The 13205-nt window shown below is 36.9% G+C and overlaps 1 protein-coding gene across 3 annotated transcripts in view; it reads right to left on the bottom strand.

Moving 5' to 3' along the window:
* Nucleotides 1-13205, bottom strand: part of CPED1 (cadherin like and PC-esterase domain containing 1) — a 318360-nt gene that overhangs the window by 50008 nt on the left and 255147 nt on the right. For all 3 annotated transcript variants that reach the window (XM_082631609.1, XM_082631610.1, XM_082631611.1), the window contains exon 16: nt 1611-1728. In XM_082631609.1, coding sequence (XP_082487735.1) covers nt 1611-1728 — 118 coding nt within the window. The remainder of the gene's footprint in view (nt 1-1610; nt 1729-13205) is intronic.

The following is a 13205-nucleotide window of genomic DNA, read 5'->3' as shown; positions in this document are numbered from 1 at the left end:
CATTGCGGTGACTTCTCTTATTGCAGAGCATGGGCTCTAGGCATGCAGGCTTCAGTAGTTGTGGCACGTGGGCTCAGTAGTTGTGGCTTGTGGGCTTAGTTACTCCACGGCATGTGGGATCTTCCTGGGCCAGGGATCGAACCCGTGTCCCCTGCATTGGCAGGCAGATTCTTAACCACTGTGCCACCAGGGAAGTCCCAAGACCCCTGGCTTATGGCAGCCTCTCCTGTAAGGACCAGGCATGGCTTCAGAACAGGGCCTGGCATAAGTTACTGCAAGTTTAACAGACAGAAGAAGCTGCCACTTCTTGAGGAATCTCAGTAATGTATCTTCAACTTTTTGTTGAAGAACTTTTGACTTGGTTCAGTAGGAGGAACAGAATTAAGTTGTTTTTATGATTCTCATAAATTGTTATCTGATAAAAAATACCTAGACACATTGGTGTCTCCTTTGTATATAAGAGTATATATCTCATTTAGCCAAGAATCATAAATCATACCACCTGACACACCATAATGGGTAAATTCCTCCCTATGCACTGACTGTAATTTATTATTTAGGACACATGTTCAAGAAATGCCCACGTTTGTTAACCGTGCATGCCAAATTGCAATTTGTCCCACCCATTTGTGAAACTCATTTCCTGTTCAAGCTGTGGTGTGAAGTTCATGGCAAGGGTAGAAAAGCTCCTGAGTGTTTTCTCAGACTTTTTAGATGGAGGGAGACTTGGGGTCAGGAGGCCAGAGTAGTAACCAGGAATCACAGAGAAGATGCTCTTTCCTCCTCTTACTGCCTTGGAGGCATTTTTAGTTCCAGCTTTGGCTTAACCCCACTAGCCTCCACTGAAAGAATAGTGCTGAGGAAGGAAAGAAACAGGGGAAGTAGACAGTGGCACCAAAGTGCCTCATTCCAGGTCTGCCCTAGGCGTAGGCAGGATTGAACACTGTAATTTGAATTTGACATCATGATTTTCCTGCCTCTATGCAGGCTCAATATATGGGAGACGTTAGTGACCATTCCCAAAGATTTTTTTTTAACTAAAAGAAATGGTTTAAATCTGAACTTGTATCCTTTGCAGTTCTTTGGGTTCACAAGGTCAACTTATTTTGTACCTACTCTGTGGAAAGTATAGTGTTAAGTGAATTGGTAGAGTGTGAACAACTCAGACGCCCTGCCCTCATGCAGCTGACAGCCCAGGAAGACTGACATCAAACAATCAATTACACATTTAATCATTTAAATAATTGAGGAAATTGCCATGGAAGAAAAACACTGGGTGCTATGAAAATATGTAATAAGGAAAACAAGTCAGAGACTCAAGGAAGGCATTACAGTACAAGTGACTTTTTGGCTGAAATCTAAAGGTAAATATGCATTAACTAAGCAAAGAGCAGAGGATGAAAAGAAAAGCATTAGATTAATCAAAATATTTCACATATTAAAACAATGCATTTACATTAATTTTATGTGTTGTAGTTCATATTAATGAAAAAGTATCATATTACCTTGATTTTTTTGTACAAGAATAGTTTAATAAAAAAACATCTACTACTTATCTATATTAAAGGATTATTTTAAAAAGTAGAAATGATATCCAGTGTAATACTCACCTTTTGTGTCCCCAGATGGACAGGTCTTTAGTCCCGGCTGTGAAATGGCTTCAATGTAGTCAGAAGAAATAGGCTGTAACCCGCAGGTTTCCTCTGGTTGAATCAGCAAACCACAATCCTGCATTAAAATGATAAAAATTAGCTGTATAGTAATTAACCTGACCTGTAGTAATAAAATCTACAAAACAAGACTTTTTGTGCCAAATAACCTTTGGATAAAAGGGAGCAATTCTTGTTTACCCTTCTCTTGATTTTTATTCATCAATAGTTGTTTTTGCTATTAATAGCTATTTCCATTAGGGGATTCATATTAATAAATTCTAATGATAAGTTAATCTTTATTTTGGCATTGATATTCATGTTACTGCTCTGCCAATTTTTAAAGAAATAAATGCCAATTTTACTTTAAAAATATACCTGTGTGTTGTTGACTCATTAAAAATATAACATAGTATAATAGAGGACAATATATCAAGGGGAAAAGACTCAATGTGAAAAAAGAAATGGGAAATATTTGTGGAGAATGTTAATTTAACAGATGAATTTCATTTCAACATACATTTATTAAGGATCTATGATATGCTAGAAATGGAATCAAATACATATATTTTATCTAAAACACCTTCACATATTTATAAAAGTAGGTAACAGCTCACTGCAATGAAATTCATTAGGGAGGCATGTTCTGTACTAAGCAATGCCTCCCATAGTCTGCCATATGCATTGGAGAGCGGCAGTTCGTTGGCTTTGAAATCTCTCCTCTGTTCTAGAAGTTTGTCCCACTCTCATTTTCTCTTAGCTTATCCTACAAAGCTATTGGCATCTGTACCTGTCCTGTTTCCCTCTATCCCACCTCACCAGGTTCCACTGCCACTCTTTTCACCGGGTTCTCTCAGTCTACCACAATTAAGACCAGGTAAAAATGCTAAAATCACTCTGAGGAATGCTTTCTTCCTAATTTTGTATGGAGAGCATCTTTTTGTGTTTTAGGTCTCTTGAAACGGTAGCACAGTTATGTGTTACTGTCTGTTGGCATCACTTGTTTCCTTCATACTCTTCACCACTTGGTAATTGCACTGGTTATTTGTGCCTTTTCCACTAGACTGAATACTCCATGAGAATGGATAATTATTTTGCTCCCACAGACACCCAGTCCCTAGCATACAGAAGATAATGATAAATATTTGTTGAATGTGTAAAATGTTACAGTTAGTTGTCCCCCTTTTTATATTATAAATTCTCAGTAATGGAGAGAAATAATTGTTCTGACCTCTTGTTTGCTCTGTACCTCTGCCTCTAATGAGCAATTTCTGGTCAGCTTCCCTCAGACTTTCAAACATCCTAACCATCAACTCAGATTCCTAGATCTCATACCAAAAGGTCCAGGATATTAAGGAAGAAAAGGAATGGAGGTAGTGTGCGACTTTTTGAAATTTTGACTTAGTATACAAATTTTCATTTTTTAATTCATGACTGAAATTGAAGTTTAGGAAACTGATTAAAATTAGAATTGTGATTTGTATTAAAATGTTCATTATAATAAAGCAGTTAAAAATAACAAAGTTTATAATGATGTGAGAAGATTTAGTCTGAATAAACATCTATGAATGATATATGTTGATGTATGTGTGATATCTATCCATCTATCTATCCATTTGTTTTTGGTGGAGACTAGACCCTTTTTGCCAGAAAAATGGCATTATGTATCTATCAGATTGAAAAAAAATGTTTTATATCAAATGTTAGGGAGGGTGGGGAGAAATAATTACCATTATATACTGCTGATAAGGAGTACAAATTAGTTCAGCTACTTTGGAAGGTAGTTTATAGTAAAATTAAAAATTCACAGACTCCATAGCCCCAAAGTTAGACTTTTCAGAGTCTCCTCCAGAAAAACCCTCATGCAATGCATAAAGAACATGTATAAAGATAGATCTAAATGAATGAAGATGGAGAAGTTTCCCAGGCATATAATTAAGAAAAAACTGAAGACCTTGTTTTGTTCCAGAATAATACATTCCACATGAAGCACATTGTGAACATGCGGCAAAGTCATCTAAATTCAGGTATTTCAGACTGAGGTGCTGCGTTCAATTTATTAACAATGCAAATAATGTTGAAACATTTCTAAAAGTCTGGATTTAGATAAACATTTGTCTAGAGATGATTGTTTGGGGTCTCTGTGGTGTGTGTGTGTGTGTGTGTGTGTGTGTGTGATTGTGCCCTAATACTCTTCTGGAGGGCATCAGAAAGTCTAGATCCCAGATGCCAAAGCCCCAGCGTGTATCTTCGAAGCTGAACAAGTCATTGGTTGTATCAGTCAGTTAGAAAGATGTATTGTTAGGTGTGCTGATGGCTTATCCTGTAGGCAACCAAACTCAATCTCTGATGAGTGGGTGTGGGCTATTTCAGGTATGTTAGCCACAGGCAGCCTTTCTGAGGAATGACATCTGAACTGAAGGATGTGAAAAATTGGGGGGATGAGAATTTCAAGAAGAAGGAGTTGCATGTCAAAGGTCACAAGGTGGGAAAAGGGTTTATCTGACATCTTAGGCAAAAAAAATTATTAAAAAAACTATGTTGACGATCTATATTTTAATAATCAAATCATGACATTTTTTTCTTCAGATGCACCTCCAAGGTTATCTGCTACAAACTCCTACTCAGAGGAAGAATGATAATCCATGATGTGGTCCTGAGCAATTCTGGATACAGCTTTCAAATGGAAAGGTATTGATTTAATACCTAGAACCTGCCAAGTGCCTTGCTAGAATGCAGGTGCTTGACTTCAAGCAACATAATCTAGCTCATCATCAGAAGTTTCTTCTTAATCCTGAACTGAACTCCATCTTATTTGTTCTAATTATCCTCTTCGGTGCAGTTTAAAACAAATTTATTGTAATAATATAGAAGCATGTTCTGACCTGACTTCAAAGGTGCTGAAACAAATGACTGGCAATAGAGAATAATAATATTTTTAAATGTTCAATATTTGCGCTTACTGAATACCCAAGATCCCACATATGAGCCTATTATAATAGAGTAAACATAATGCAGAACACAGAAAAGCACAATGTAAGTGGGAGCCAGACAGGGTGACCGCTCCGGCTGCTTAGAATCTTGGCCTTGTCTTCGCGTTTGAATTGTTCCCCGGCGTGGTGCTATCTCTACCTCAGATGGAGGCTCCTACGGGGTACCTGTTCTTCCATTGTCAGCAGGTCAGCCCTATGATACTTGCACTCATGAATTTTAGTCCAGCTTTGCCATGAACTGGCTGTGTGCTATTGAGTAAGTCACTTGATCTAGTTTTCTCAATATAAAATGGTGAAGGGTAGAGAGAATATACCACAGCAGATGATGTGAGGCGCCTACACAATATTCATTCTCCCTTCTTCCTTTCTAGTAGAAAGACCTTTGTTTTGTTGGAAGGAGCAATGTGTTTAGCATTAAAAAAATCAAACAAACAAAACTCTATTTCCCAGTCTCCTTTGTAGCAAAACATGGCCATGTGACACAATTCCAGCCAAAGAAATATAAGTGGAAATTGGCTACAGATGTCTGGAAAAATTTTGTTTCCCTGATGCCATGTTTTCTTTGTCACTCTGTTTCTGATTTCTGCTAGGAATGTGGATGTGAGCCTGAAGGAGGAGCAGCCATGTTGTAACCATGAGGAAACCATGAGCAGAAAGATAGAAAGTAGGACGCCCATGATGCTGTAAACCTGCTGCAATGCTGACTTTGGGCTGCCTGCCTCTACATTTCTTGCATTGGAAGAAAAACAAACACTTACTTGGTCAAACCACTATGGAAATATAATATGCAGCCAAACTTCTCTCTTCCTCTAAGAGTTTGTGAAACCTATTGTCGGGCCACATGAAACTTTGAGAATCCTTTTAGATCTTAAAAGTGATAAACCCCACTAATAAAAAAATTAAACAATTTTTGAAAGGGAAAAACTCATTAGCATATATCTCATTCTTTCTTCACTGGCCTGATTAGTAATTTAGTCACATTCAGGCATATTCAACAAAATGAATAATAGCTCTTCTGGCCTTACATGTCATCTCTTGGAGCCCCTGAGTGTAGATACATGGAAAAGGTAGTATTTAGCAGAGAAGCTTAAAATTTACCCCAGAAATCTCCACATTTAGAGTGTATCCCTTTGCTGGAGACTTCACAAATTCCTGAATGGACTGTCATAGCTTTCAACAGAGTGCAATGAGATAATTAATGGATTTTCTTGTTCAAACATGTGCAGAGTATATATGTTTAGTACATAATTTAAAAAATTTGCTTAACTTTTCATGAGATGCTGTAGTTACCAACAAAAGATATTAAGGTGCCCTTGGCTTCACCCTCTGCCCTACCCATGAATACATGACCACTGTTCTTGTTACCAATTCCTCTGGAAGCCCATTTAGTTTTTTACAGATGTATTTGGCCACAAATGAATTAGTAGTATTTTTCATTTTTAATGTGATTTTGCTATGTTTTTAGAGCAACATCAAATTGGACTATTTGATCTAGTAGGTAACTTTAAACCTTACCTACTTTTTTGGTGACATAGAATCATTCTTTTAAGATCAGTTCTCCCTTTTTTCCACTAAATAATGAAAAATGTCCACATTCTAAATTTAAAAATATACATTTACTCCTTGTGGCACCCAGATTTTCCAGAGGGACCCATTTCTTTCCCCTGGACTGCTGCTATTTCTAATAAGCCAGACGTGACTGCTCAAATTTGACAATATTGGCACAGTTGCCTCCCTGCAGAAAGGCAGAGTCCTCTTCCAGATCAAGAATGTTCCTTTTCCCATAAGAGACAAAGTTCTTGGTGAGCTAATTTCACTATCTTGTTTCAAAAGGATGAATAATTTTCTGTCTTCACATTGCCTCTAAACTTAACAACTGCTTTCCTTGTATTGTAATCAGCCAGCCATAAAATAGTAGTTATTGTGTGATTCACAGTATTAGACACAGAATGACCATTTACAGAATAATTATCTGAGGTATAGATTAGCGATAAATCATTACAGCATAACCCATCTGCAATCATCTTTTACATACCACAGTGATCCTAAAACTGAATGTTTTTCATGAAGAAAAGAATGCATATGCAGAAAATTATAAGACACTGATGAAAGAAATTAAAGACGATACAAACAGATGGAGACATATACCATGTTCTTGGATTGGAAGAATAAACATTGTGAAAATGGCTCTACTACCCAAAGCAATATACAGATTCAAGGCAATCCTTATCAAACTACCAATGGCATTTTTCACAGAACTAGAACAAAAAATTTTACAATTTGTATGGAAACACAAAAGACCCCGAATAAGCCAAAGCCATCTTGAGAAAGAAAACCGGAGCTGGAGGAATCAGGCTCCCTGACTTCAGACTATACTACAAAGCTACAGTAATCAAGATAGTATGGTACTGACACAAAAACAGAAATATAGATCAATGGAACAGGATAGAAAGCCCAGAGATAAACCCACGCACGTATGGTCACCTTATTTTTTATAAAGGAGGCAAGAATATACAGTGGAGAAAAGATTGCCTCTTCAATAAGTGGTGCTGGGAAAACTGGACAGGGACATGTTAAAGAATGAAATTAGAACACTCCCTAACACCTTGCACAAAAATAAACTCAAAATGGATTAAAGACCTAAATGTAAGGCCAGACACTATCAAACTCTTAGAGGAAAACATAGGCAGAACACTCTATGACATAAATCACAGCAAGATCTTTTTTGACCCACCTCCTAGAGAAATGGAAATAAAAATAAAAATAAACAAATGGGACCTAACGAAACTTAAAAGCTTTTGCACAGCAAAGAAAACCATAAACAAGATGAAAAGACAACCCTCAGAATAGGAGAAATATTTGCAAATGAAGCAACTGACAAAGGATTAATCTCCAAAATATACAAGGAGCTCATGCATCTCCATATCAAAAAAACAAACAATCCAATCCAAAAATAGGCAGAAGACCTAAATAGACATTTCTCCAAAGAAGCTATACAGATTGCTAACAAAAACATGAAAGGATGCTCAGCACCACTAATCATTAGAGAAATGCAAATCAAAACCACAATGAGGTCTCACCTCACACCAGTCAGAATGGCCATCATCAAAAAATCTACAAACAATAAATACTGGAGAGGGTGTGGAGAAAAAAGAACCCTCTTGCACTGTTGGTGGAGTGTAAATTGATACAGCCACTATGGAGAACAGTATGGAGGTTCCTTAAAAAACTACAAATAGAATTACCATATGACCCAGCAATCCCACTACTGGGCATATACCGTGAGAAAACCATAATTCAAAAAGACACATGTACCACAATGTTCATTTACAGCACTATTTTACAATAGCCAGGACATGGAAGCAACCTAAGTGCCCATCAAAAGATGAATGGATAAAGAAGATGTGGCACATATATACAATGGAATATTACTCAGCCATAAAAAGAAATGAAATTGAGTTATTTGTAGTGAAGTGGATGGACCTAGAGTCTGTCATACAGAGTGAAGTAAGTTAGAAAGAGAAAACAAATACCGTATGCTAACACATATATATGGAATCTAAAAAAAAAAAAAGGGTTCTGATGAACCTCAGGGCAGGACAGAAATAAAGACGGAGACGTAGAGAGTGGACTTGAGGACATAGGGAGGGGGAAGGGTAGGCTGGGACAAAGTGAGAGAGTAGTATTGACATATATACACTACCAAATGTAAAATAGATAGCTAGTGGGAAGCAGCTGCATAACACAGGAAGATCAGCTTGATGCTTTGTGACCACCTAGAAGGGTGGGATAGGGAGGGTGGGAGGGAGACACAAGAGGGAGGGGATATGGGGATGTATGTATACATATAGCTGATTCACTTTGTTATACAGCAGAAACTAACACAACATTGTAAAGCAATAATACTCCAATAAAGATGTTAAAAAAGAATGTAATGCATATAAATTCATATTCAAAGAGATTTATATGCTTTACAGAAGGCAATTTGGAAATATCTCACAAATATAATTATACTGCTAAGACTTAATCCTACAGACATACTTGGTAAATTCTCCAAAAATTCATGTGCAAGGAAATTTACTAGAGCACTTCGTGTAATAGAAAACTTGACACTAGTTAAGTGTCCATCAACAGGGAACTGGTTAAATAAGTTGTACATTGCATAATGGAACATTCTGTAATTCTTAGAAGAGAAGGAGGCAGAGTAAAGATATATAAAGAGATATAAGGTATATTATTAACAGCAATAAACAAGTTGCAGGACATTATATATATCTTGATGTTATTTAGTAAATAAAGGGCTAGAAATTATACATGCTTGACTGTGCACAGATAACTTCTGGAATGGTGCACAGGAAATGCTGAATAGTGGCTTTCTTGGAAAATTAAGGACGGTAGGCCAGAGATGGAGAAGCAAAAATGAACTTTTTCTGAAAATTTTTACCATTGGTATGAATCATACTTTTTTTAAAAAAAATACAAATTTAAGAAAATAATATTTAAAATCGTAAAGTAAAAAATAGAAAATCAGAAAAGGACTGATAGTTCCTTTGAAAGTATATTAGTTTCCTATGGCTGCTGTAACATAGTAGCACAAGCTAGGTGCTTTGAACAACAGAAATTTATTGTTTCACAGTTCTAGAGGCTGGAAGTCCAAATCAAGATATTGGCAGGTTTGGTTCCTTCTGAAGTCCATGAAGGGCTATGGGCCTGCAAAGTCATTTAATACTGTCCTGTGTTCACAGAGTTTACAGTTTATTAGAGGAAACATAACTACAAGGGAATTGAGTAAATACTCCAGGTAGAAAGAGGAGCATGCAGCAATCTAGAACTGAGTGAAAACATGGCCAACCAAATTCCAAGTGGGCAGTGTTTGGAGACCATGATAGGAAGTAAGTAGAGATCCGTAAATTTATTTTGGAATCATGATTCTAATCTTTGGCTCATTCTAATGACACAAAATTTAGGATTGTGGCAATGAACTAAGCTTCTTTAAATTTTTTCTGTTTAAAGGTTCTTATCAGATAAATCTCTAAACTCTATTCCCTTTTATAAAACTTATAAAATTTTTTACTAAGCAGCTGCCCTTTTAAGGGACAGTACAACATTAAACATCTTTACTGAGGAGTAGGGGACATTTTGACTTTAGTTTGTTCTAATAAAATATTTGCAGTGAACAAAGTTTACCTATATAATTGCCTTATTTTCAATTTTAATGAAACTAAGTAGCTAGCCAAGTCATTCTGCACTTCGTGCAGAAGAGATCTCTAACAATATTGTTTTAAAAATTGATGTGTTTCAATGCTAGATGTTATCCTGTTTTAGTGAGAGTTTACAAATAGGTTTTCAATTTTAATTGTTTTTAAAAAACAATGGAACTTGGTGTTGGGGAGCAGAATTGTATATGCAGCTTGAGTTGCTATCTGTGTTTGGAGTTCATAGTCTTATTTAAAACACATTAGAATCCAAGTAGTAATGAACCACCATATAACATCATTGCGTGTGTTTGTTTCCTTAAAAAATATCAGCTGAAATGTGGCTGTACATTATACTACCTAAGAATTTTTAGTCCCCTCTGAATTGAACTCACAAAGGAAATTGAAACAAATTATAAGCAGATGAATTAGTTCTAGTCAAATAAATTTATATTTATTTGTCGTATAAATACGACATCAACATTTGGAATACTTCTTTATACTTCTCATGCATTCCAAATCCCTGAACTGATAATATGCAGTTTTCTCTTTTTTAATCTAGATGGTCTCCAAATTAACTAGGATGGGGCCAGTGTGATCCTGCTTGCTGGAGTCCATTCTGAAAGGCACCCTGTATTCTCAATTTAGAAATACATCTGAGTCTCCAGGCTTTGTAGAATTTGGACTGGAAAATCTAGTTACGTGGGGCCTGTGACATGACTAATGCTTCCCACTTCCGGTGAGCTAGAAACTCCAAGGAAAGCAGCCTTTGTTGTGGTCTTTCAACACTTTTGGTTTGGGTTCCAGATGGAATCCAGAAGGGTAGATGTGAATGCAAATGAAAAAGAGAATGAATTTATATGTCTGAATATTTGAAAACGTTCAGTTCTTTTTGATTTGTGAACAAAGAAGTATGGAATTGGAGCTGAATGTACAATGATGGACTCTCTCATACTTTGCAGAAGCTGGATCCGTTTGGGAAGTGACAGAACAATAACAATAACAATGACAAAAAGAAAAACTTATTTCATATTCCAAGAGAGCAAATCGATCATTAGTAGATTGAAGAAAAATCGTAGTGAGTGGAAATAGGCAGTAGGCTACAGAGATATTTTAAAAGATGCGGGCTTCCCTGGTGGCGCAGTGGTTGAGAGTCTGCCTGCCGATGCAGGGGACACGGGTTCGTGTCCCGGTCTGGGAGGATCCCACATGCCGCGGAGCGGCTGGGCCCATGAGCCATGGCCGCTGAGCCTGCGCGTCCAGAGCCTATGCTCCGCAACGGGAGAGGCCACAACAGTGAGAGGCCCGCATACTGCAAAAAAATAAATAAATAAAATAAAAGATGCGTATTTATCAATAATGTGACACCAAACATAACAAATGTTTGCCACATATAAAACAGCAAGCAGGTCTTCCAAGGATATATGGATCAGTCATAGTGAACATAACTGCTGTTATAAGTATTTCAACATGGACCGTCCCACTTATAAGTAGTCTACTAATAAAGTATATGAGGTTGTGATCTTTAAAAATGTAGCTCTGGTAGGAAATCTGAGTGGCACAAATAGAGTTGAATATCTTAATAAAATATGCAGTTACAGTAGTTTTGGGCACCATGTGGGCACTTCCTGACTATATTCATCTTGGTAACTGCTACACAAACACACTTACACCTACACACACTTATACATGCACACACAGGTGCACACATACAGCGATCCTTAGAACTGTGAGATTTTAAAACTTGGGGGGAGTATGTTAGGCTCTAAAATAATTCTATCATTACATGTCATAAGTTATAAATTCTGCCTCCTTTGAGGCTTTAATAGTAATTGTGTAGCACTAAATAGTATTTTTAAAGATTACCCACTAATCAGTAACCTATACATCCACAGTTAATCTCAAAAGCATGCTAAATGTATCTAAATTCTGTTTAGAATAAAATGCTGATACATTCAAAACTGAACATCCAAACTGCTATGATATTGTACGATAAAAAGTTAATATTAATTTTTAGTATAAATATATCCTACCAATGCAAAAATTAGATACCTATGAAAATAATTGTGCTATGACAGGCAAGTCCTTTCTTTGTGTCATCTTATATTTTATTTTATTATTATTATTTTTTTTGCGGTACGCGGGCCTCTCACTGTTGTGGCCTCTCCCGTTGCGCAGCACAGGCTCCGGATGCGCAGGCTCAGCGGCCATGGCTCACGGGCCCAGCCACTCCACGGCATGTGGGATCTTCCTGGACCAGGGCACGAACCCGCGTCCCCTGCATCGGCAGGCAGACTCTCAACCACTGCGCCACAAGGGAAGCCCTGGTCTTATATTTTAATACATGTTAATCAGACTTTTACAAAATACTCTAAAAATACTCTAGCAGCAGTCTAAAGGTCATCCCCCCTAAGATATTTATTAATTACACAGGGAAAATTGTAACGTTACAATGGAGAAACCCAGCCAATACTACCCTCATCAAGTGATCATGAGAAACACATAATTTCTGCAGTATTCTTGCCACATATGTTGAGCTTCATTTAATGAGAAGAAAACAAGATACAATTCCAGACTGAGAGGCATTCTACAAAATAACTGACCTGCATTCTTCTAAAGTATCAAGGTCATGTGGAAGTGTCACAGATTAGAGAAGACTAAGAAACATAATAGCTAAAAGCAATTGGGGATTCTGGAACAGAAAAAGAATATCATTGGAAAAACTAGTGAAATCCATATAATTTATCTGGTTAAGTAAATATACTGTATCAATATTAACTTCTTACTATTGACAGTATTGATAAAGTACCATCGTCATGTAAAATGTTAATATTAGGAGAAGCTGGGTAGGATATTTGGGAACTTTCTGTAACTCTAGAATTAATATTAAAAGTTAAAAGATTAGTGTAATTTGACCGCCATGTTTTAGATTTTTCTTGAAGGGCAAAAATACACTGATGATGGAACGTTTTAATCATTCAAAGGCTTTTAAAAAGTTTTGTTGGAGATTCTTTCATACAGCAGAGCAATGGCTCTGTGTAGTCACACCTAACTGGCATTCACGGATATCCCATAAAGTTTGATCTACAATCGTTGTGCTCTTAAAAATCATGAGAATTGTGGGAGGACAGTCCACAGGCTAAAGAAATACCTACTATATTTATGGACTAACTCTTCAGGAGATAACAATCTCCCGGTCAGTTGGCAAGGATCAAGGGAAATGCCATTTATAGAAAACTCAGGTTATGTCAAGCACCGGGGAAGGCACACCCTATACACTACTGCATTGAATCTTTACAACTGTTTGAAGTGAATATTATCCTCATTCAACAGATGAAGACATAAAGATTTGTAGAGCTTTGTGGAAG

The sequence above is a fragment of the Mesoplodon mirus genome (assembly GCF_964341445.2).
Source record: "Mesoplodon mirus genome assembly, chromosome: 9".
In the NCBI taxonomy this organism is placed as follows: Eukaryota; Metazoa; Chordata; class Mammalia; order Artiodactyla; family Ziphiidae; genus Mesoplodon; species Mesoplodon mirus.
This window is presented reverse-complemented; position numbering and strand designations above follow the sequence as displayed.